At 39.2% G+C, this 26,578-nt stretch overlaps 1 protein-coding gene across 1 annotated transcript in view; it reads left to right on the forward strand.

The window, feature by feature from the left end:
* KIF6 (kinesin family member 6) overlaps positions 1-26,578 on the forward strand; it is a 402,079-nt gene that overhangs the window by 144,321 nt on the left and 231,180 nt on the right. Inside the window, exons 8-10 of the mRNA XM_060109677.1 lie at positions 3,950-4,093; positions 5,019-5,105; positions 9,225-9,328. Of these exons, the coding sequence (XP_059965660.1) occupies positions 3,950-4,093; positions 5,019-5,105; positions 9,225-9,328 (335 nt within the window). The remainder of the gene's footprint in view (positions 1-3,949; positions 4,094-5,018; positions 5,106-9,224; positions 9,329-26,578) is intronic.

Below are 26,578 nucleotides of genomic sequence, written 5' to 3' on the forward strand. Positions count from 1 at the left end.
ACTACAGCCAAAAGCAAGTTAACTAACCATTTAATTTAATATCAGAAGGAAGTTTAATAAGCATATTCTCCTTTATGTCATCTAAGTTGTCAATAAAACTGTTGAATAGAAAAGATATCAGTTTTGTTTCCTAGACCAGGAAGAAAATAGTGACAGTTGTTTATGAAAGAATTTAAAAGTACTTTAAAAATTGTTAGATATTTAATTGATGATTAATAAACAATAATGCCACCCTCTCTGCATATCTGTCAGACCTATCCCTGTTTGGTTTGGTATTTGGTATTCAGGCCTTCCTTACCTGTTGCAGATATTTGTCCTCTTGGCTCTTAGGGTCTGGACCTCTACTCAGCACCCCATGCTCCCACCTTGCCACTCAGACTCGGGTCCACCATATTTCTCACTTTCTTCCCAGTTACATTGAAGCTTAGTTCTCCCAAATCTCGTTCACTACTAATGACCCTCCCACTGCCTTCCTAGGTAAAACTAATTAATCCAATCATTCATTTATTCATATTCGTTTAACAAAAAAGTGTTGAGCATATGTTGTATTAATCAGATTTTTTAGCTGCAAACTGGGAAATTCACTCTAGCTAATTTAAGCAGCATAGAGTTTATTAAACATAAAGAATCTCAAGAAAAATTAGAAAACTGGGCATGAGTACTACCCAGCTAGGAGCAGAACAACCAAGATACACTTCTTTTTTTTTCTCAAGATCTTTTTGATCTTTTAAAGTCTTTATTGAATTTGTTCCAGTATTGCTTCTGTTTTATGTTTTTGGTGTTTTTGGCCACGAGGCCTGTGGGATCTTAGCTCCCCGACCAGGGATCAAACCCACATTCCCTGCATTGGAAGGCAAAGTCTTAACCACCGGACCACTGGGAAAATCCCAGCCAAGGGACACTTCTAATCACACCACTGAACTGCTCTGTAAAACACCACTGTTATCCCCACTGGGCACTTAGGACATTAAGTTCTAGATTCCAGAAACTTCCCTGTAGCTGCCTCAAAAAAACCAGTCGCCTTTGCCACCCACCTACAAATGCGGTCTTCCCTCCTTATGACCACCACCTCTCATCACTCACCTCCAATCCCACACAGGGTGTTTGCTTGATGGTGCTAGGTCTCATGCAAACCGTGAGCTGTAAGAGAGACTAGGAAATGTAATTTTGTAGGAAGCAGAACTAGTATGGGGACTATCATGAGAGTTGAGAGAGACAACTCAGTTTCTGCCACATGTACCGGGTGCTGGATGCTGTTCTTGGCAGTGGCGATGGAGCCACGAGCAAGAGAAACAAAGTCCTTTGTTTCTGCCTTGTGGAGCAGAAACTCTCGTGGGGAAGCAGGTAACAAACAAGTAAATAAATAAAATTTCCAATAGTGGTAAGTACCAGAAGAAAAATAAAACAGAGTTAAAGCCTGGATATCGGGGTGTTACTTTTGATAGGGGGTTCAGGGAAAGCCCTTGTGAGGAAATAAAACTTGAGCAAAGATTTGATTGATGAGAAGCAGGATGCTGTAAGAAAATCTGGAGCAAGAGCATGCTAGGTAAAAGAAACAAGGTCAAAGACTGCGATGTGGGAATAAGCTTGTCATGGTGAAGCAACAGCAAGGCCAGTGTGGGCCACGAAAGCACTGTAGGAGATGAGGTTGGATAGGTAGACAGGAACCAGATCACACAGGGGTTGGTTCATTATACCAAGTGCATCGGGAGGTTGTAAGCAGGGCAGTGACTTGATGTAACTTACATTTTTGTAAAGGTTTCTCTGCCTGCCATGCGGAGAGGAGACCATGGGAGGGCAAAAGGAGAAACAAGGAGACTGATTCAGAGCCTTGAGAGCAGTTATCCAAGGAAGGGGAAATGGTGCCTCGAACTGGAGCGGTGGCAAACGAGGTGGGAAAAAGTGATCCAATTTTGGGTGTGTTTTGTAGATAAACCTAAAAGAAATTGGATGTTGGAGGTGAGAAGAATTCAAGAATGTTGCCTAGGGTTTTGGACTGAGCCACTTGGTGGATGGTGGCGCCATCAATAATGATGCATAAAGCCTGAGAAAGAATCAGGCTTGGGGGCAGAGGGGAGAGACAGTCAGGAACAGACATCCAGGTGGAGATGCAGAGTTGCCACAGGGATAGTAGCTCAGGGAAGAGGTTGAGGCTGATGCTGTAAATTGGGGAGACATTAGGATAGGATATGGATGTAGTTAAAGCCAGGGGATTGGATGAAATTACACAGAGAGACAGTGTAGATAAGAAAGAGAAGAGGATCCGGGACTGAGCCTTGGAGCACTTCAATAGATATAATTTGGGAAGAATAAAAGCAAGTATTCATTATCTAGTTTTTAAGGAAAGATAAAAACCAGAAAAGTGTGATGTCCTGATTACCAAGTGAATAAAGCATTTCCTGAAGGAGGCAATGAATACCTATGTTGTTGCCTTACTCAAATCAGAGGTCTAGTAAGAGAGCAGTCAGTGCTTTTGGTTCAGGGGGGTTGCTGATGACCTTGGCAAGAGCCAACTTAGTTTAGTACTGTTGTGGGCTTACAGAATGGGAGTGATTCCGGTGAGAGAGAGAAATTAATGCAAAGAGAGGGGTTAATTATAGGAGCGAAGTAGGTAAGAGGAGAAGAGGGAGGGGACAGAGGGCTGGACTTGGGCAGGAGCAGGACAGTAACCGCAGGAAGAGTGGAATGTGTGGGGGATTGAGGGACAGGGCAGGTAGACCGCTTACACCTAGAAGAAGAGTGTGTGGCTATCGACTCAGACTGAAGGCAGAGAGAGGAGGCTGGGTAGATATTTGAAACAAGAGAATAAGGTGCGAAGGCCCATTTCTGAGAGTGGAAAAGTGGTTTTTGAGATAATCTCACAGGATTTCTGGTTTATAGTAAAACCTGTGGTCATTAGCTTAAAGCAAGACCAGTGGTATCATTACATGATTATGCTAAAAACGGCCTTCAAAAACAATGCTCCCATCTTATTTTGTAAACTAAAGGAGTAGAAAAAGTTCTGATGATGGGAATTACACACCTGGGAAGAGGGAAGACTAGAACAATGGCAGGTGTTGAAAGTATTTTCAGGAGCCAGGGCCTTGTGATGCCCCTGAAGTCACATGTCACATCTGTGGGTGACTTATTCCTCATGCTTTGCAGTGGGAGTCCTGGCACTGGATTCATCTTCTCCAGAAAACCCTGAACCCCTGGTGGCTCCCCTTGGGGACAGCCAACAGCAGCCCTTCATCCATCTCCCATCCATCCATCTACCACCTTCCTACTAAGTACGTAAGACACTGCTAAGGAGCAAGATGGGCAGGCTGTAGTTGAACCAAGGTGCACTTCCCCCATCACAGTGAAAGCAAACACATATACAGCACTTATTATGGGCTAGTTCTACTCAAAGTAATTTGTGCATTTTAACTCTTCTAATCATCCCAACTACTCATAGGTAGATACTGTCTTTTCCATGTTTTACAGATGAGGAGACTGAGGCAGAGATGGTGAGTGGCATGCCCTGGTATGGCTAGAATCTGGACCTGCACAATCTGGCACCAGAATCTGGGGTCTCTTGCCTCTTGTGGTTCTTATTTATTGTTCTGCCTCTTTTACCTTGAAGATGAGGCATACAGACCAATTTTGGTAGGATTTTTAAAAATCTGGCATGATTTACTCTTGAGTTTTTATATAAATTTCTCAGTGACTGAAAACGGAATAAAAATGTATCCAATTCTGCACAAGTTATATCATCTGTCCAAAAATGACAGGGTTCATCATGGTATGTTTTTACTATATTTGCTTCATTCCATCTTCACTGTTACTGTACTGAATATTTTAAGATATTTATTCTGAGCCCAAGTTTTGGGGGTCACTGCATTTTGTATCCTTGTTGCCGTCGCAGCTCAGTTTGTCAGGTGTGCATTTTCTGCTAAGTTAACGCTATTCTTTTTCCCCTCCACCACAGGTCATCATTGCCCTCTCAGAAAAGCACCGCTCACACATTCCGTATCGGAACTCCATGATGACCAGTGTCCTGAGAGACAGCCTGGGAGGGAACTGCATGACGACTATGATTGCCACTCTCTCTTTAGAGAAAAGGAATATCGACGTATGTTGCTTCTTCTTTCTGGAGATCTCAGTCTGAGTTTTTATGCTAGTTTGTGAGACGGAGTTGAGGGTCCTTGGTGGGTTTCCGTCTTTTCAACTGGGTTAGGGTATGCCTTCAGAGGTGAAGACACACTAAAGTTCATAGCTTTGGGTTACTTGCCAGAAATGTAATTCCCCCAATTTGAGAACTGCCTTCACATAGCACAGGATGGTTTGCAGAAAACCTCATACACAAATTTTGGAAGACTTGCCAGAGACGTGAGGGAGGAGACCCATCAGCTTCTCCTGATACGTTTTGCTCCTGATTGCTTAGGTGCCTTGGAGACATCTCCAAGGTGTGTCCCTAGACATGTCCCTGGGCACAGCACCCAGGACGCCTTGGCAGGGTCTGGCTGCCAAATGGCTCTCCTGGGTTGCTTTAGAGCCAGCTGATGTTTCACGCATTTCAGTTTAATGTTTGGGACTCAGACTTTCTCTAAGAGAGGAAAACAGGAAGCTGTAGGGTGCCTCCCCAAACAAGGCCAAGCCCCAAGTGCATTGTAAGATGCCTTGAAAAGCCTCTCTTTTGCACCTGTTACAAATATTTATTTTGTACCCTTTGATGCTTATGGATTGTGGTACCTGCTATGATTCTGGTTTGTCTATGTGGTTCTGGTTTGACAAATCAGTAGTTGAAAAGCACATACCAGTTGTCACTTAGGACCTCAGGTTCTTCCACACTTTGGGCATCAGTCATTATATTAAGCCCAAACAAAATTTTAATGAAAAATAATGTTCCAGGGAAAGGCAAGGCTTCCTAATTTGGAAGCATGTTTCTTCGTTGTGTTTTATGCACATCACTCTAGGTGTACGCGTTTTTCCTGTGAACAGAAATTGTTTTATCTCTCTATGCCATAACACTTTAAGAACTTATCTTGCTTTCTTAGGAATCTATATCTACCTGCAGATTTGCACAACGAGTGGCACTCATAAAGAATGAAGCTGTTCTTAATGAAGAAATCGATCCCAGATTGGTAAGCAACTTTTAACTGACTATGTTTAAAAAAATCAAAGTATATCAAAGATTAGTTAAATTTTGGGGGACGCTCACTCTCCTTAACCAGGCAACATTCTAAATACTGGAAACGTGTTAAATCATTTAATTCTCACAACAACCTCATGAGTAGATGCCGTCTCTTCCTCTACTTTACAGATGACAAAACTGAAAGACAGAAATATTTAGTGATTTGATCTGAGTAACAGTGCTGATGGGTAGCAGAGCAGGACTCAGACACAGACAGTCTGACTCCAGGGCCTGTGCTCTTACCTACAGCCCCCTTTACTCCATCAGTTAGGGGCACAGTGAGTCCTGGGGACATACATAGAATCATACACAGTTATATTTGTAGGTAGGTCGTAGCCTTTCAAAAAAAAAGTCAGCTTAACTTTCTAAAGACAATAATAATAGACCATCTTTTATAAAAGTTTATCGAGAAAAAGAAGTCCTAATGGTTATTAAATAGAATAGTATTTTGCATGACTGTTCTGTTACTTATTCTAGATATTTTAAAAAGTTAGTAGTTGGTTTGATCCATGGAAAAATGGCCAAGCCTCTAGTTTTATAAAAATGAATTCTTCTTTATCAAAGTTCTTTTTTTAAAGGAAAGGTATTTGCAAGTTACATGATTCAGCTACTCATTATAAATGCAGATATTTTTTCTTTTCTCTATTTTGTTAGTCTTCAAATAAAATACAACAAGGAATTAACTCCTGTCAACATTGAAAATGTTGAAATAAAATATTTCAATTTTGTAAAACTCCAAAATTAAGATTATATTACTTTGCAAATCAGTCACCTTAAAAAAATTTTTTTTTTCTCTAGAAAATAAGCTGGTGTAAGCTTAGTGGTATGCATTATAAAAAAGATGTGAAATCGTACCAACAGTGCTTCATTTACACATTTCTCAAATTCCAAACAAGAAAATCTCAAGTTCACTGTTACCCATATTAATTACTTCCTCTTGAGTGTTTTCCCTTCCTTCCCTGAAATCATTCCATTGAAGGGTAGAGGAAAACAAGGACAAAAGAATAATGGGGCTGACTGTTTTGTCCTACTTGCCTCAGGGAGCCCGAGCTCCCCTGACAGCATTCTCTTCTGGAGAAACCAGTGGGTGAGGCAGGATCCCTTTCCAGTCCAGTCCCTGGTCAGCACCACAGGGTACCTCCACTGGAAAAAGGAGACACAATTCAAAGGCCTAAGTCAAATGGAACTGAACTCCTAGGATGAATTCTTCTGCTGTTCCTACCCTGCCAGCAGCCCTGTCATATTACTGTGCAGAATGAGAAAGATAGGAATGTACTATTAGCCTGAAGACAAAAATTACTTCATAATTGAAGGAAAATAAACATATTAGACATTGAGGTATTTTTTCCCTTCAAATTTGGCTAGAGAGACTTCTTTGAAGGAACTTGAGGAATTTGAACAAAGATGAACATTATAGTGTGTTAGATGTAGGTCTATGAGAGATTTAAAGAAACGAGAAATCAGGAGTCAAAAGCTAATAGCTGATAATTGGACAAATGTTGAGGTCTTCCTGGTGCAGAATTATCTGGTAATTGACAAGTGTTTCCTGATCTCCTTTATAATTGCTTCTAAAAACTGATATTATTGTTCATTATTTTATGTACAGAGCTTTTCTGAAGCACAAGTGACAGTTGAAAAGTTGTCCTCAAAACCACCCAAAACACAACTGAATGGGAAAAATAAACACCAAATTTAGGGAAGACTCTATGGGATGGGCGTTTCACAAGAGTCTGTAATGTTTTATTTCTTAAGTAGTAGGTACATGGTATTATTTATACCTTTTTGTATATATGAAGTAGTTCATACTAAAAAGTAAAATCACATGAATTAAGGTGATTCATCACATTCACAATTAAAAGAAAAAATTAAATGATCACATCACTAGATGCAGAAAAAGTGTTTGATAACATTAAACATTCATCCATAGTTTGAAAAGACTCATCAAACTATGAATATAAGTGAACATCCTTAGAGTGATTAAGGGTATCAACCAAAAACTACAGCAAACATTTTAAAGTTGAAACGTTAGAAGGAATAAGACAAGAATGTCTTAAGCACTATACTTGGAGGTTCTTAGGAAAGAGACTTTTTTTTTAATTTATGAGGATTTGATAAGAAGAATATCTGTCATTACTTGTGGGCAATTTGATTGCTCATATAGAATATCCAAGAGTGTTTAATAACAGGTAAACAGATAACCAAAATAATATTCAGAAAATTAATCCATTCATAAAAATGAATTGCCTTCCTATATATCAAAAGCCAATAATTAGAAAATGCAATTTTATAAAATTCCATTTATAACAGCAACAAAAACTTTAAAATTCTAGGAATAAAATCTAATTAAAGACATATACAGATTTGTATTGAAAGGAATCAGAAAGCTATACCATGTTCATGGATGTAATGATTCATAGCATTACTTTAATGTCTTATCAAATTAACCTTTTACTCAAATTTATTTCCAGTTAAAATTTGAGGAGGGCCTTTGGTAGAATTTTACAAGCCAAATCTAAAATTTATATGAAAGAGCAAATGATCAGGAATAGTGAAGTCTATTTTGGAAGAGAACAAGATGGAAGGGGCTTATTCTATCTAGATGCCAAAATTTTTTTAAGATATAGTAATTAAAACAGTGTAGTATTACCATACATATAGTCAAGTAGACAAATGTTTTTAACCAATAGCCCAGAAACAGACACAAGTTACATGTGGAAATATATAACAGAATTATAATAGCAAATCTTGCATGGTTAGCCATAAAAAAATTAAAATTAGATCCATATCTCACACTTCCTACAAAATAAAATCAATCAACCTAAATGTAAAAAGCAAAACTTTTAACACTTTTATAAGAGCATATAGGAAAAATAGATTTTCTTAAAGAAGACACAAATATAAAGCTTAAAACAAAAGAAGTTGATAATGAAATTATATTGAAATTTAAAACTTTCATTTAACAAAAAGAACACCACAGAGTGAAAAACATTACATAGATTGGGAGAAAACATGTACATTGCATAAAACTAACTAAAGGGTTCACATCCCGAATTTATAAAGAAACCTGCAAATTAATAAGGAAAAGAAAAACAACTCAACTGAAACATGGGCAAGATGGTGAATAAATAATTCACAGAAGAGGAAACCCAAACAGCCAGTATGCATACACAAAGATGATCGAGCTCACTAGTAATCATGAAAGTACTAGTTCTAAATTAGAACTAGATAAGAGACCATTTTACACCCACCTAGGTAGGCAAGATTAAAATGTCTGGCAATACTACATACAAAATGACTAAAATGTGGGGAAACAGGAACTTACATATATAGCTGCTGAGAATATGAATTTATGCATCCATTCTGAAGAGCAGTTTGGCAATATATAATAAGGGGGTGCACTAACTCTACCTCCACACGGTTCTAAGTGCACACTACAGGGAAACTCTCCCACACATGCCCAGAGACTTATAATGTTCACAGCAACACTCTTTGTAATCGCAAAAGTAAAAATCCTGAATGTCCGTCAACAGGAGACATAGATACGTAAATTGTGATACATTCCTTTACTGAAATACTATATGTCCATGAAAATTCATGAACTAGAGCCACATGAAGCAATATAAATAACCTCAAAAACATAATGTGAGGGGGGAAAAAAAGCAAGTTGCAGTTACATGCAGTATGGCAACATTTACATAAAGTGTAAGGCATGCAAGATGATATCATACATCATTTACAGTCACATCTGTACATATGGAGTAAATGTATAAAACATGCAGGGAAATGCTACCCACTAAATGCAGGACAGGAATCACTCCAGGAAGGACAGAAGGGGAACAGGAATAAGGGATACCAGTTCCATCAGTAATATTTTATTTGTTAAGAAAAATCCCAGAACTATTTTGACAAAATGTTAAGATTTAACAAAGCTGGGTGGTACGTACAAGAGTGCCTTTTATATCATTCTCTGTACATTTTTGTTCATAACTTTAAAAGATGTATGGTTCTCTGTCACATAGTTCCCCTCAGTGAGGAGTTGACATTTACGCTCCTGCCTTGCCGTTTGCAGATGATTATACGCCTACAAAAGGAAATCCAGGAACTGAAGGATGAACTGGCCATCGTCACTGGGGAGCAGAGGACAGAGGCACTCACAGAAGCAGAGCTCCTTCAGTAAGACTGCAGACTTTTTCTTTTTCTTTAACTGTGCAAGTTTGTGTTAACTTCTTTGTTGGCCCTAATGTTATGAATTCACCTCAAAGAACGAAGTTCTCCTGGGACGGTCTGAAATTGCATTTAGGCGCCAGTTAAGAGTGGCGGCTTTCCATGAAAAGCTGGATAAGGCTAGCAGGGTTTTTGCCTCCTCAGCTTTGAGGAAGTAAAGAACAGAGCATAGAGAGGATGGGAATATCCTTCTCATGCCAGCTGAAGAAAAGAGGTTGTATAATAGTCGTGCAGTTTTTAAATGTATACACCAAACACTCTTAAGCTGTGGATCTCACATCTGAAAGGAATTCAAGAAACGTCCCTCGTATTAAACAGCATCTGCTGCAAGCACCAATTTATCCCATGCCAAAGTAAGCTCTCTCCTTTAATAAATAGATGGTCCATATATTACAGTTCAAACACTCAAGATGGAAATGAAAGCAGGTATTCAGGGCTTCATACAAGTGCGGCATCTTTCAGAGCCTTTAGATTTGCAGCCATATGGCATACCAGGGGCACAGCGTGGCTCTCATTCTCCCTCTGATCATGGGCCACAGTGGCGGGCTCTCTAGTTGTTTCTGTGCTGCTTATTAAGCACTGTGGAGTGATCATAACGGACTAGGCTTAGAAGGCAGTGGTATTCTCTATTTCAGAATAACAAAGCTACACAAGACTTTTTTAAAGGTTTTGTGTCATTTCACATAACCCTCTCTCAACAGAGAAAACGGTAACAGATGATGAAAGTATTTTCTTTAAACAAGTTCATGGCTGCCCCTGAAGGTAGGTGTAAAGCTTGAGAAGCCTTAGGCAAGGTTTCTGTTATACTCAAAGCCTTCCTCTAGGATAACATTTCCTGATTCTAGAACACTGTGTTTAATAATATGATAGGCCCCTAAGGTTTTCCTTACAAAACCACTTTGTGGCATATATGCAATTAAGGTGAAATGTACTGCCAAATTTCACATTTTAGAGAATTTCATGTCACTCCTTGAAATAACTTGGGATATCTTAGATATTGAGAAACCCAAGTTTAAAATTCCTTTACTATGGTGCTCCCTTCCCCTCAAAGAAAGGACTTACCCAATATTATTTTTGAAGAAGTCTCTTCAGCACTTTGATCTTCAAATCAGGATCCAGCCAGGAAAACAAAACCATTCTAGGCCTCTCAACAGCAGGAATTTAATATAGGAAATTTGTTGCACAGGAGATGGTGCTATGTGGTGCTGCAGCACCCCAGAGATCAGAGCAGCAGGAGGAGGTCCTACACCCCTAGGACTGGAGGGACATCGGTAGAAGGTTGTGTTACCAAGGCCAGAGACTAGTGCCAGCCAGCAGGAGCTGGACAAGATGAATGCTGCCCGACAGAATGGAAGCTGGGGCCTCTGAAGAGCCATGGGTGCTGTAGAGGCATCATCCCAGCAGGGAGGCCTGGCTTCTCCCTCACCTCCACTTCCAGTCTCCACCAGTGCCTCCCATTGGCTGAACAAATTACCCAGAAGCCAGTTGTTAGGAGTCAGGGAGTGTAGCTTCCTGTGATGCAGAGTCAAACAAGGGAAAAGTGGAAATTGGATCTAAAAGCAAACAGGGAAATGACCAACATATCAAATAAGTAACCATGTTTTCTCTAATTCCTGTGTACTCTATGTTGCTCAGAAGGCTCAGGTTTTTTGGGGTGGTTTTTTTTTTCTGCCATTCTCTTTAAAAAATGTCTCATGATTTCTTCTTTAACTTGTGAATGATTTTTTTTTTCAACTTTATTGGAGTATAACCACTTCACAATGGTGTGTTAGCTTCCGCTTCACAACAAAGCGAATCAGCCACACATATACACCCACCCCCACATCCCTTCCCTCCCACGTCTCCCTCCCTCCCACCCTCCCCACCCCACCCCTCTAGGTGGCCACAAAGCACCGATCAGATACCCCTGCGCTAGCATCCCACTAGCTATCTACCCCACATTTGGTAGTGTATATACGTCCATGCCCCTCCCCTGCAGAAGGCTCAGTTTAAGGGTAAGATTCTGAATGCTGTGGTTCAAAATGTCAGAATGTGCAAAAATATGCTGCAGTTCCCTCCAAATTGGGGGGCTTATAGAACTGATATAAAGAAACATCTGAATCTCTAGCCACACCCAAGAATAAGAAGTAAACTTCATAAGGGATTAGAAGTTTCAAGGAATTCCTGGGAGACTGAACAGTGGGATTGAGATGGGCAAGAGAAAAAGATAGACCAAGTCATGGTGCAACACCACCAAGGTCCCATGTCTAGAAGTGGTGGCACCCTGGAGCAGGAGAGGGCTGGGAACAGCCGCTGAGGGTTGGTAGAGCTCTTGTAGTGGAAGGAGTTTGTTCCTATGAATGCCTGTGTACTCCCTTCTTCCTTTCTCCCCGCAGTGTTTAGGTCAGTGTTTAGGATGGGGAAATAGAGAAGGACCCCAGGTAGCTGATGATGCCCAGGACAAAGAGGGACTGCATAAGCTCTGGAGACCAGCTGCTGTCTCCAGCTCTGCCCACCTCCTGTTCTCACTGAAAACAGTAAGGAACACAGGCACCCACAGCTGCTTCAGTTCCTCACCTAAGACTGGCTGCCCAAGCTGAGAGAGCTTAGAGTCTAGGAAATGTGAGCTCACAGTTGGGAGTGACTAGAAATATGAGGACAGCCAACATGGAAAAAGACAAGAACAAGCATTTACAGCTTGGAGGGCTTCAGAACTAAGCAAGAAAAGTGGTTACTATCTTTAGAGATATAAAACATGGCATTCCATCCATGAAACAATAACAGGATCAAGAGGAGATCTTGAAAATGAAAAAAATGTACCTGTTGCCATTAAGAACTTAATGATGGCCAAATAGCAGAATGAAAACACAGAGGGGCAAATTAGTGAACCAGGAAGGTGGGCGCTAAGGGATTCTTCCAGAATATAAAATAAAAGGGTAAAAAAAGAAAGTTTAAAGAAAAGAATCGTAGAGAATAGCTCTAGATTTGTCAACATCGAAGAAAACAGAATTTATGGAGAAGAAATAGAGATAATGCAGGGGAGCCAATAGTTAAAGAAAGAAAACCTATTTCTTGGAACTAAAAAAAAAAAAAAGAAAAGAAAAAGACGTAGGACTTCAGAACAAAAGGGTTACCATATGCTGAGTAGTATAATAATGTTGTAGAAAATTTTTAGAACCTCACCAGATAGAAAATAATCCTAAAAGTTATCCGAGAAGAAAATTACTAACAACCAAGAATCTGATTTAGAGAAGACTTCTCATCAACAACTCTGGAAACAAAAACTTCTAGTGCTGAAACACAAAACAAAACAAAAAAGGACTATGAATGGAGATTTTTGTATCTAGCCAAATTAATATTCAAAGGTGAAGGTGAAATAAAGCCACTTTTCAGACATACAAGATTTCAGACAGAAAATTTACTATGCTACATCCTCTCTTAAAGAGACTACCACAGACAATACTTTCACAAAAAGAAAAATGCTATAAAGAATAAGAAACAATAATAAGCACATTTTATTATAACTTCTTTATGATATTTAATATTGTATTATGTTTACATTACCTCTTTTACTAACTTGCCATTTATTATATAAACAGATGTTTCTATCTAAAAGTTACTGACAACAAGCAAATTTGCCAGTCACAGGAGTTTCGGGGTAGAATCATGAGAAATAAAATTGTGACAACAGATTTAAAGTACTGACAGATTGTTAGATTTTGGATTGGTTTCCTTTGATCCACAGATAACAAATATACAAATGTCAATTGGAACAGATTCTATACAGACAGTATGTAGGGTTGCCGTTAGTTTTTCTGGACATTTGGTTCACTCATTCACTCATTAAATGTTTATTATTCATCTACTATTCACACAACTCTATCCTGGGCCCTGAAAGGAACACAAAGATGAACAAGGGCTTCCCTGGTGGCACAGTGGTTGAGAGTCTGCCTGCCGATGCAGGGGACACGGGTTCGTGCCCCGGTCCAGGAAGATCCCACATGCCGCGGAGTGGTTGGGCCCGTGAGCCATGGCCGCTGAGCCTGCGCGTCTGGAGCCTGTGCTCTGCAACGGGAGAGGCCACAGCAGTGAGAGGCCCGCCTACCACAAAAAAAAAAAAAAAAAAGATGAACAAAACCTAGATCCAGTTCTCAATGGGTTCACAAGTTAGTGGCAGTGACAGACATGAGCACAAGTAATTATGATGCAACATATAAGTATTATGAGGAGAGATGAATAAAACATGAGACTGCAGAGATATTGATGATTAATTTGAGCTCAGGAATCATGTAAAATTAGCTCATGTGCTAATAAGTGAACTTCAGCAATTTGCAATGAAATCGCTTCTCTGCTGTCAATATAAGAGCACTATATTGCATTACATCTCATTAATGGTTTCTGACCAGCAGCTGGGGAGAACTCACGCTGCAAACTGCATTCACCCTGCCAAAGCCAAGCGTAGAGTTTCACAATCCAGTAACCTTGGTGCTTGTTCATGCTGATGGTGAGGATTATTCAGATAATGTGGTTTTTTGTTATTGTTTTTGTTATATTATAGTTGCATTTATGTTTTGGCATAATTAGCTAGATCAATATTGGTACAACTTAAAATTCATCAGGTTTAAGTCCTTTATCATGTTAAAGTAAAAGAGATAAGTTAAAATTTGCCCCTAATGTGTCTCTGCCATTTAATATCGTCTGTGCTTCTTTGTCTTCTGGGGCCCCTGGACATTTACTCAGGAATGTGAATGAGCTTCAGTCCTCCCGTTGCGTCCAGACTCCCGGATGACAAGGGTGGGAGGGAGATAGTAGTGTAGCAGAGAGGAAGAGTCCCACAGCTTGGCAGGACAGAGTGGCAGGAATGTTCTAGCCTTGTCTACTTCTCTGTGCTGCTGATTCCTGGGCTTATGCTGACTGGCATGGCATGAAGACATTCCTCTCAGGGATTCTGTGAAGGACATCAGAAAGCAGATATTTAATAGATAATATATTCTATATAGTATGCATTGGACAGTTTGGAGATGTCTGTTAATACCTAGCCCTATCAAATTTTTTGAACTATTTCCCAGAATTTCAGTTCTTAATGTAAATATTTGTTGCATTGACTTGGATGCTTCAACTGAAGAGGATTTCAGATGTCAGCCTCCAGTTATTGGGATATTTTTAGTTTACATCTTTTTTTTTTTTTTTGCCTGTGTAAAATTTGAAAAGAGACAGCTGGATGGAGGCTGTATAGCCAAGTTAATGTTTATACAAAACTTCTTGGGTGAAGATTTAATTCTGATTGATTCTCTAAACACATATCTCGTTCTTCCTTTAAAAAAAATCCCTTAGGCCTCTGGCTAGGATGGAAGCTTTATTTCCTGGCCCAAGTCTAAATGAGTAGAATATTTTCTGCACAGCAACATTTTCTTTCTGAAACGGAAATGAATTGGATCTCATGGGCTCAAGTTTGCCCAAAGTAAATTTACAAACATCTCGATCCTTTGCTTTTCTTTTCTCTTTTATCTCCCGGCTTTATTGAGATATAATTGACATATAACATTGTGTAAGTTTAAAGAGTACAGTGTGATGATTTAATATAGGTATATATTGTGAAATAATTACCACGATAAGTTTAGTTAATGCCTCCAGCACCTCACACAGTTACCTATGTGACTATGTGTTTCTGTGTGTGATGAGAACATTTAACATCTACCCTGTAGGCAGTTTTCAAGAATACAATACAGTATTATTAACTATAGTCACCATGCTGTACATTAGGTCCTCAGAATGTATTCATCTTAAAACTGGAAGTTTGTACCCTTTGACCTCCATCTCCCTATTTCCCCTGCCCTCCAGCCCCTGGCAACCACTGAGCTACTCTCTGAGTTCAACATTTAATTTTGTACACATAAGTAAGTTCATACAGTATTGGTCTGTCTCTAACTTATTTCCTTTAGTTAATTTTTACAAATCAGTTAATCCTTCAAACTGAATTTATTGAGTACCTACTGGATGCTAATCATTTTAATAGGTGTTTTGGGGGTTTTAGTAATATAGGATACAGCAAATAATTCCAAGGATTTACAGTTTTATTGGGAAAATAAGATATATGCACACACGCACATTTATACACACACATATGTATATATAAAACAAAGAATAAAAGAGTGTATTAGTGGAAAGAACAAATGGACACTGAGAATTGTAAAACATTAATTATACTTTCAATTCTAATCATATTAGTTTTTAATGGCTCTTTTATGTGTAAATGCTATCTTATGACTAAATGCTATCTATGCTCACTTTCAGCTCCATGTTTTTAAATCTAATATCAACTTATCACACATGGTTTAATACAGTATTTGCTCATAATCTATGATAATGAAAAGCTAAATCGTTCTGTAGGAATGGGGGAAGTCATTGCAGATATCACTCACTGAGCAAGCCAACTAAGCCTGAAAGGATGTCACGAGGAAACAGGTACCATTCTAAGATGAAGCAGACCACATAAACAAAGCTACCTAGAGGGATTGAGCACAGTGTGTGTGTGTGTGTGTGTGTGTGTGTGTGTGTGGCAGGGGGAGGGGGTGTGGCATTTGCCGAGGTTGCGGGTAGGGGAAGAAACTGAAAAAGAAGCAAGAGGGAAGTATTAAGAGTGATTGAAATATTCTATATCATGATTTTAGTGGTGGTTACATAAGTATACACATTTGTCAAAAGTCATAGTACCTCACACCTAGAAAGGGTAAATTTAAAATTTTACCATCTGTAAATTTAACCTCAACTAACCTGACTTTTAAAAAACTGGAGAAATCTGTATGATGAAACACAGAATTAAAAAACCAGTCATTAAACAAGCCAAAGCAAAATAAAACAAAACTGTACAATGAGGGATTTTCCTTTAAGTAAAATTTTGCTATAATTAGTTTAATAATAGCAACGTATCTTTGATGACAAGCCCCTCAGCACACATATATTTTTACAATTAATGACTACATATCCAAGTTGAGGAGAACTTCCTCAGTTTCCTGCTCTGCTACCAAACCTGCACACCATCCTGCACCTGTACCCACCCCCCCCAACTCCTTCTTGTTACAGTAGAGAAGGTGTCTCTTCCAGAGCCGACCTCACCAATTGTACTCTCAACCCCAGTGCCTTCTGCCATGTCAGGGACCTCAACTCCCCTTCTATTTTTTCTTTGTCTCCAGCTTTTCTCTTTTTACTGGTATTAGTATTTTACTGGTATTAGTACTGGTATCTTATTAGTATTGGGGCTCAAGTTTCCTGTATTTGAAAGAAAATGCTCCCCCTTGTGCAAACATCCCCCTCTACCTACTGTCACTTTCCTCTCCTTTAAGCTAAACGACTCCAAGAAGTTGCCTTCACTCACGGTCTCCCTTCCTTTCCACCCCTCTCACTACACTACACACTCCAATCTGGCTTTTGCCCCATTGATAGACCCCAGTGTAGATCAATTTGATGGGCCTATGTCAGTCTTCATCTTCAGTGACCTCTCAGCAGCATTCAACATTATTCACCAGGCTCTCGTTGAAACTTTCTCTTCTCTTGTCTTCTTCCCATCTCCTGATTGCTCCTTGGCTTCTTGGGCCAGATTATGCTCCTTTCATGTGGGTATTCCTCAAGGCATTGTCATAAGACCTCCTCTTCTCTTTTTCTTTATACTTTTTCCTAGATGATCTCCGCAACACCCACACATCAGTTGCCATCCAGTTGCTGGTGACTCGTATTTATTTTACTCGTCCATATTTATTCTTCTCTGAATGCCCTGCTCATTGATCACATTGCCTACCTGACAGCTGGCCCTGAACTCAACATGCCCCAAACTGAATTCTTTTCCGTCTTTCTCCAGACCTGATCTCAGCCACTGGATCCCCCTCAGTCAGTGTCTCTACAAGCCCTACAGTTGCCCAGGCCAGAAACTTAGAAGTTACCTGTGATTGTAATCATTTTCTCATCCCCCAAATCCAACCCATCTGGAAGTCCTGTTGACTCTGTCCTCAAAGCATGTCTTGACTTGGACCACTTCACACCACCTCTGCTGTTGTTATCCTAGCCCAAACCTCTGTCACCTTTTTTCTACTACTAAATTGGTATCATAATAGGTTTTTCGCTCCCTTCTAAATCTTTTTCTGTGCAGCCAGAATATTCCTTTTTAAAAACACAGTCCTTACCATTTCACTCTTCTTGAAACTCCACAGTGACTTCTGACTTCCTGTTCTTCCTGGGAAAACACCAAAATCCTGCATGTGGCCTACAACTGTCTGCCTGGTCTGACCCCTTACTGTGTTTTCAGCCACATTTCATATTCCTCTCCCCTTTGCTCCCTTTACTTTGACCTTTCAGTGTTTAATTTCATCCTGTCTTCTAACCTGGGGCCATTGCGTATGCAGTTGCTTCTGACTTCTGCCTGTGATGACATGCATGGGGACATGTACACACACACACACACACATATGCACACACATTGTTTTGTTTGTTCTACTCATTCTTCAAACCTCAGTTTGAATTGTTCTTCCTCAAAGACATCTTCTCTGACCTGCAGCCCCAACTAAATCATGACTGTGCTGCACATTTTTGTATTTTCTGTGCTTTTCCTTCGGAGTACTTATCTCTGTTTACAATCATGTACTTGTGGCATTGTTTGGTTGTTATCTGTGTCCCCACCGTATGGAAAAGCCTTTGAAGGCAGGAGCCATGTCTGCTTTAAATGAACGTACACAGCACCTTTCTTTGTATCATTTTGTGACACAAAATCAAAGAATATGCAGTGAATATTAATACAGCAAAGATTATGCATACGCTACATTAAATCCACAACGGGAACAACTTCAGAGGTATTTGACTGGCTCATGAGCACGTAATCACACAATTTAAGGTATTGAACAATGGAAATCCACCTGTGCAGGCAAGTGTTACCTGAAGGAAATGATGCCCTAGTTTGATGTACATTTTACCAAACAGGAAATGACCTGGGGCTCTGGCCAGGGCAACCTTCACTCCTGCTCTTTAGGAGTCCCCAAACTCCTCTTTGCTCTACTTACTCTCCTATTGGGGAATAATCCCATCCTTCCAGACTGAAACAGTCAGGAAAGCTGGGAGCTGTGCTGGAGTTGACCCTCAGGCTTTTAAACCATGTGCAAAACAGAGGGTATACCGCCTTCACCTTTCATCCTTGGGGCTTGGCGCGATAGTTGGAAATAGTTATCTGATGGGATTTCTTTTAATACAATTAAATAATTTAAGACCAAATACAGTTTAAATATAGTTTAAAACCAAACACATTGTTTTATCAAACACACAAACACAAAATTTGTTTCAAAAGGGCATATCTAATAAAATCTTCATTGATATCCAAACTTTTATTTCAATGCAAATAAATATACCTAAAGGAAGAGTCTTAAATCCCCATTTTTGCACCAAATAAATCTCACTTTGAAATAAAACTAATTTATACCTTTATTCATTCTTTCTAGTGAATAAACACTGATTGAGTATTGTTGATACCATGTCAGGCACTGTGTTAGGAATGAGAAGCTCAGAGACAAACCAGAGGGTCCTGCAGGAGGCTGGCCATTGGAGAGAGAGGGGCAGATGACCAGACATACATGCTTAATGATGGTGCTGAGCTGCTATCATAGACACCCGGATCCAAGATGGGGAGGGCAAGTGTTTTGCAAAGGGCAGAGGACCAGGGAGGAAAGACTTTATAGAGGAAGTGACATACAGAAAACCCATCAGCACTTTCATCCTTTTAAAGTAAGCATTTAAAGGTGACTTCAGGAAAAGTCATTTCCACCATGTTTAACTTGCAGCTCAATTTTTTTTATTAGACTAGTCTAATAAAAGTTTAATTGGGTTCAGTTTCTCAATATGTTTGAACTGGATTAGAACCAAAAAACAGATTTCAACTATAGGTATAGTGGCTCTCTTGAACCTAAAATTTGATAACTTGTTCCCAAAGATATGGGACAAAATAACTAAAATCAAGACCATCCCATATAATTTGAAATATACCATCATCATGATGATAAGTCTTGTCCTGTGACCCTCAGATTATTTTTGAAATGAGAAGAAGCAAGCAAAAAATAAATGATTCCCTTCAATATTTGAGTGAATACAGTCCTAATGAGAATTACTGATACATACCAAAGCAGTCTTTTAGGGAGAATCTCTTGTCAATACTTAACTCTGGATCAATAATACTTTATCCTTTTTATATTTGGCTTATTGTCACTGGCCTCCAAAGTGATTTTATTTGTCAAACCACTGTTAAGAGTGTTTTTATTTCTTTTTTTAAAAAATAAGTTTCAGGTGTAGAACATTATAATCAATATCTGTATACACTACAAAGTGATCACCACAACTAGTCTAGTTACCACCCATCACCATGCAGTTGACGCCCTTCACCTCTGGTAACCATTAATCTGATCTCTGTATCTATGAGGTTTTCTTTGTTTTATTTTGTGTGTTTGTTTGTTTTTTTAGATTCCATATGTGAGTGAAAGCATATGGTATTTGTCTTTCTCTGTCTGACTTATTTTACTTAGCATAACACCTTCAAGGTCCATTCATGTTGTTGAAAATGTCAGGATTCCATTCCTTTCCATGGCTGAGTAGTATTCCATTGTGTATATATGTCACATCTTCTTTATCCATTCATCCACCAATGGACATTTAGGTTGTTTTCATGTCTTGGCCCTTGTAAATAATGCTTCAATGAACATAGGGGTACATATATCTTTTCCAATGAGTGTTTTCATGTTCTTCAGATAAATACCCAGAAGTGGTATGGCTGGGGCATATGATAGTTCTATTCTTAATTTTTTGAGGAATCTCCATACTGTTTGTCATAGTGGCTGCACCAATTTACAGTCCCACCAACAGTGTACAAGTGTTCCCTTTTCTCCACATCCTTTCCAACATTTGTAATTCTTTGTCTTTTCGATAATAGCCATTCTAACAGGTGTGAGATGGTGTGTCATTGTGCTTTTGATTTGTATTTCCCTAATAATTAGTGATGTGGGACATCTTTTCATGTGCCTGTTGGCCATCTGTATGTCTTTGTTGGAAAAATATCTATTCAGATCCTCTGCCCATTTTTTAATCAGGTTGGTTTTTGTTGTTGTTGAGTCGTATGGGTTCTTTATATGTTTTTAATGTTAACCCCTTATTGGATATATGATTTGCAAATATCTTCTCCCATTCAGTGGGTTGCCTTTTCACTTTGATGATGGTTTCCTTCATTGTGCAGAAGCTTTTTAGTTTGATGTAGTCCTATTTGTTTATTTTTACTTTTGTTTCCCTTGTCTTTGGAGTCAGATCCACAAAAATGTGGCAAAGACTGACATCAATGTGTTTACCACCTGTGTTTTCTTGTAGGAATTTTATGGTTTTGTGTCTTACACTCAAGTCTTTAATCCATTTTGAGTTAAATTTTGTGTATGGCGTAAGACAGTGGTCTAGTTTCATTCTTTTGCATATGGCTGTCCAATTTTCCCAGCATCATTTATTGAAAAGACTTTCTCCATTGTATGTTCTTTGATCCTTTGTTATAAATTAATTGTCCATATATGTGTGACTTTTGATTCTGTTTCATTGATCTGTGTGTCTAGTTTTGTGCCAGTACCATACTGTTTTGATTACTATAACTTTGTAGTATAGTTTGAAATCCAAGTGGTTTTATTTGTCAAACCACTATTAAAAATACGTTTCAAAATCATGACTTATGCTATACAAGTTCTATGACATGATGAGCTCTCCTGATTGTTCTTCCACTGTGGAGACAGAGAGGAGTAGATTTCAGGAAACCATGTTCCCTAAGGATAAGAGATCAAGATGGAGGTAGGGATTGAGATGGGGAGAGGGAGAGGGACAGAAGTAGAGATAGACAGGAGGTTGGAGAGACAGAGAGAGAAAGAGAGAGAGAAGCTTATACAGGAATCTGAACAATCTCTTGAAAATTATTAGAAATATGACTGAACGCTGTCCTACACCAGATTGTTCATTTAAAAATGAAAAATCTCAAGAAAGTTTGTGCCTAATTTCTCATTATTATGGATGAAATTGTCCCAATGACAGTGATATTGACTACTGTGACTATCCAGAACCTCTTTCCAGGACCCAGTGGCTCCACATGGCCTGGCCCCTGGCAACCTCTGCAGCCTCATTCCCTCCCAAGCCTCTCCTCCTCACCATCCCTCCCCTGAAACACTCCTCCCTCACCTCATTACTCAAATGTCACATTATCAGAAAGACCTTCCCAGGCCACGTTATCTAAAATACACCTTCCCCTGTCACTCTTTATCTCCTTTATGCTGAGTTATTTTTCTTCATAGCAGCAACATCATGTTTAATGTTTCATTATCCGTTGTCTGTCTCTCCCTACTTCATGAGGACTGGATCTTCATCTGTATTGTTTTCCATGTACCTGGCCGATGGTAGACCCTCCATAAATATTTGTTGAATGAATTGGTGAGCACTCCGTCAGGGCCTTGGTTCCCTCTCTGGCTCCTTTCATGAGCCATTGATTTTCCAGCTCTAGGACCTCTACTCAGAGCTGCCCAGGTGTTTGGTATGCACCAGGATCCTTAGAACCAGTCTCTGTGGACAGTAAACACTTCCTGACATTTAGATTCAGCACTGGTTTGGTATCCACGGTGTGGATTTCATCTTATCAGTGTGAATGATGGAGGAATTATCTGAAATATTCAGAATTTTGCCCACAGCTATTTTCTGAGCTTTGTCTGACCGAGATAAGGCAGAGAAAATTTATTTGAATGGACTGAGAGTCAAGAGACTTGAATTCTAATCTTGACTCTCCTTCTAATCAAAGGAGATCTTAACTGATCCCTCTACCTCAATCTTCTAATCTTTGCTGTGTGACCTTGGGCAAATTATATCATCTACATGTGTCTCAGTTACTCATCTGTTGTGTGGGAATAATAACAGTATCTACTCACTGTGCTATTATGAAGATTGATGAAATAATTCATGCTATACATTAAACACAATTATTATGATTATTATTATTACCTATGCTTCTTTAATACAACTTTTATTGCTGCTGAGGAATCTATTCACTTCAATTAGGTATTTTGTCAGGCTCCTCTATTAGAAACAAAGGAGCAGGGACTTCCCTGGTGGTCCAATGGGTAAGACTCCACACTCCCAATTCAGGGAGCCCAGGTTTGATCCCTGGTTGGGGAACTAGATCCCACATGCATGCCACAACAAAGAGCCTGCATGCCGCAACTAAAAATCCTGCACGCCACAGTGAAGATCCCACAAGCCACAACTAAGACCCGGAGCAGCCAAAATAAATAAAATAAATAAATATTTTTTAAAAACCTATTTAAAAAAAAGAAAGAAAGGAGCAAACCATATTTTAATATCTCTCTTTAGCATATACACACACTCACACATTCATGTACAAAGAAAGAGGTAGTACCAGAAGGAAAAACCAGGAAAATGTTTTTAGAATTACTAGTGGTGGATTTTGGGGTTTTTTGTTTTGTTTTGTTTTGTTTTTTGCAGTACGCGGGCCTCTCACCGTTGTGGCCTCTCCCGCTGCGGAGCACAGGCTCTGGACGTGCAGGCCCAGCGGCCACGGCTCATGGGCCCAGCCGCTCCGCGGCACATGAGATCCTCCCAGACCGGGGCACGAACCTGCGTCCCCTGCATCGGTAGGCGGACTCTCAACCACTGCGCCACCAGGGAAGCCCTGGATTTTGTTTTGTTTTGGTTTGTTTTTAGTTCTGTTTACCTGGCTCTATTTCCTAAAATTTCTACAGAAAATTAAAGGTTATTTTTAAAACAATTCATGTCACTTACTGATTTTACACCTCCAAGTAGCAAAATAAAATTGTTTTTAGTTAATTAACAAACAGCAGGAAAAAAATGCCCTTCTTCGTTAACTCCACTCTTACACTAAATTTCACAGCGGGATTAAAAACAAATGTTCTCTCTTGGCATATAGCAAATTATTGCATAACACACATAGTTGTTTCTGAGATCGAAATTACATTTGCTTCTGGAATTTTAACTTTAAATTAGTTTAAAATATTTGTATTCATTTTTTGTATCTTTGGGCTATAATATTGTGTATTATTAATCAGTCACTTCAGAGTGGTGCTTTTCTAATACAGTTGATATAAGACTGTATCTCTAAAGGGCTAAAGAAAACAAAAATTATAAATTGTCAGAATGGATTGTTCACAAAATGCTTCCAAATTGGAGTTGTTTGCTTTACACCTTACTGTCCACTTCCTTAGCCATAACAGAGCTTCACATACCCCCCAAGTGTGAAAAATGTGCTAAGACCTTTAAGATATTTGGAAATTTAAAGATAAAGTAGCAGCCTGAATCATAGTCCGAACTGAGGCATAAAGTTTATATTTGTATTTAAAACAAAATTATAAATTTAAACAAAATCTTTATGAATATGTATATATATATTTACATGATAAAATATATGTAAGTATATAAGTAATATGTACTCATAGAAATTCTGAAAAATACAGGCAGACATAAAAAGGAAAACAACATGTATATATAATGCCCGTATCTGAGCACATGGGAGATATGCCAGAAGTAAAAGGCAGATACTTTTTGCTTGAGTGATGTTGGTGTAGACTTTTTCCCCTAGATGACTTTTCAAGGGGCTTATAAATGTTATATCCAACATCAAGATATGGACTCCAAGCCCCTGTTCTCTCTTCTACCCTGTTCTTCAGGATTCCTGCCAGTTGGAATTCTCTGCATCTCTTTAAGTTTGATATAAATACTTTATTTTTATACCTTAATACTTCTTTTAGGTACTTCCCAGGGTTTTTATTTTGAACTCTCCATTCTTTCTTTCAAATGCTGGACATGTCAGCAAAACCTTCTGTTTTCCATTTTCTGAATTTAGCATTTCAACATCTGTATAATAGTTGTACTAAAAATACACAAAGATAAAACTTAGGGAACATCTTAAAATCTTATAAATTGGCAAAATTAGTTGAGTTGAAGTTTTTCTTGGTGGTTTTTTTTTTTTTGCAGTTACTGAGAAGGATCTTGTTTTGATTACTTGTTTTGGGGTAGAAGCGGGGCTCACTTTTTGTATGATTTTAGGAACCGAACCTTTGGGTATATCTTCTGATTTATCTCTTTGCTTTTACAAATCTGTGGGCTAAACAGAGTTCAGAGAGAACAGTTTGTCTTAGCTTCATCCCCTGAGGCTTGGGAGAGGAGGTGTTAAGATTTTTCCTTCTATTTCATTCCTTGGCCTTGCTGCTGCTGAAATCTGGAGATTCAGATCCATCCTGAGGCCTTACTTACCAGTCCCTGAGGATTGTTAGTTGCATCGGAGCCCTGTGCTAGAAGCTGTCAAAGCAGCCTACGCAGAAGCATAAAGCATGGTGCCTGGCCAGCAGGAACCACTTGAGGATGCGTGACATCTGCTTTTCAAAAAAAATAAATAAAGACAAGTAAACGATCATATTCAAAATGGGCAATAAAGACCAGGAGTGTAAAGGACTTAATGAAAGGAAGATTAATTAATCACCCAAATAACTGTCTGTATAGATCAAGCTTTTAAAATAAAGTGCCAGAAAATGACCTGCTTCAAGAACTATCCATATGCAATATCAAAGCAAACTTGAGGACTCTCAGAACTGCTATCAAGTTGCTAGGATCTAGATATAGACACTTTGCTTTTATTTTTCAGCTGTCTTCTCTGTAAAATATGGCTACCCATCCCCCTGATATTCAAGTAAAGATCTGAGAACTTGTGAGAAAATTCAAAAAAATTTTTTTATATATTAAAGAACTCCAATGCAGGACATCATAGTGCCAATAGAGTTAACAATACCCCAAAGCAGAGCAAGGATAATCTGTGTCATTCACTGGGCTATGAGATGACAATTATTTTGTGTTCAGTGGAACATTGGGATAAATCCAGTTCTTGTTACCTTTACACCTATCAAAAAATGCTAGTTTGACAGACCCTTCTAGTTTGGCATAACACAATGGAAGAATTATCTCCAAAATAATATGTAAATCTGAGTTCACAGTAGACATCCAACTCCCTACGAAGGCATCCAAATAAAATGTAAGGTGCCTCTTGCAGGTAGCCCCTGTTTCCTCCTCCAGCTGACCCTCTCCCGAGCATCCAGAACCCATCTTGTCTGGCGTTCACAGGCTCTCTTATCGAGGCTTGGCTTTACTGCGAACCTTTACATCCTTAGAGGCAAAAGATGAACATCCCTCAAGACAACACAAGGACAGGCTCTCTTAGCCTGCCCTGATTGGCCTGGCAAACATGACTCCAAGGGGCTAAACTCAGTGATGACTCAAGACTGGTTTTCTTTGATTGTTTGTTTGTTTGTTTGTTGCTCTATTCCTCAGAGTATTCTTCATTCTCATTCCCATCCTCCCAGCCCAGTTCCCCTAGTGGTCCTCCTGTGTTTATCATTAACCGAGCACACTCATGACTTTTGCCACAGCCTCAAAAATATGTCACTGTTAATGTCAAGGTAGCTAGTGCCTGGTGTGTGATTTCTTCAGTTTACTGGAGAAATCAGATTCTCCCTTCTTGTTCATAAGCCCACCTCCTACCATTATGCTTTTCAATTGCTTCCTTCATCAATTTGCTTTCCGATCAGTCAACTAGCACGTGCCGGGCAGAGTACAGTACTGTATGTTTACTTTTCTATTTAATCTGCAACCCCTGGTTGAAATTTGCAGCCACATGTTTCCTCTTCTTTCTGCATCTCACTTTTTCTTATGTTCCCTGATAGCCATAAATTATCCTCTAAGATTGGAGGAAGAGAGTAACCATCAAGAAACAAAGAAGTTGCTAATCATCAAAGAAATGCAAATTAAAATGAGATGCAATGTTTTGCCAGTCGTATTGGTAAGAATGAAAAGATGGTGATACCTGTCAGCGAGGGCATGGATGAGCTCTTACCCTGCAGGCAGAGTAGACAGGGCCAGTGGAGGTGGCAGACAGGGAAGCCTGGTCCTGAGGCCTGGGGCAAATTTTTAGCTTGTTCCCCTTGTTGGACAGCCCTGTAGAGCGTTCGTATAAGCTTTTAAACGGGTATGCTTTTCGGCTCGGCTCAGCAATTTAACTTCTAGAAATCTGTCCTTAAGGACAAATGTACAAATATGTATAGATAAAAATATTTATCACAACACCATTTATAATAGGGAATTGGGTTATGATACATTCAC

This window comes from Mesoplodon densirostris, chromosome 10, assembly GCF_025265405.1.
Source record: "Mesoplodon densirostris isolate mMesDen1 chromosome 10, mMesDen1 primary haplotype, whole genome shotgun sequence".
Classification (NCBI taxonomy): domain Eukaryota; kingdom Metazoa; phylum Chordata; class Mammalia; order Artiodactyla; family Ziphiidae; genus Mesoplodon; species Mesoplodon densirostris.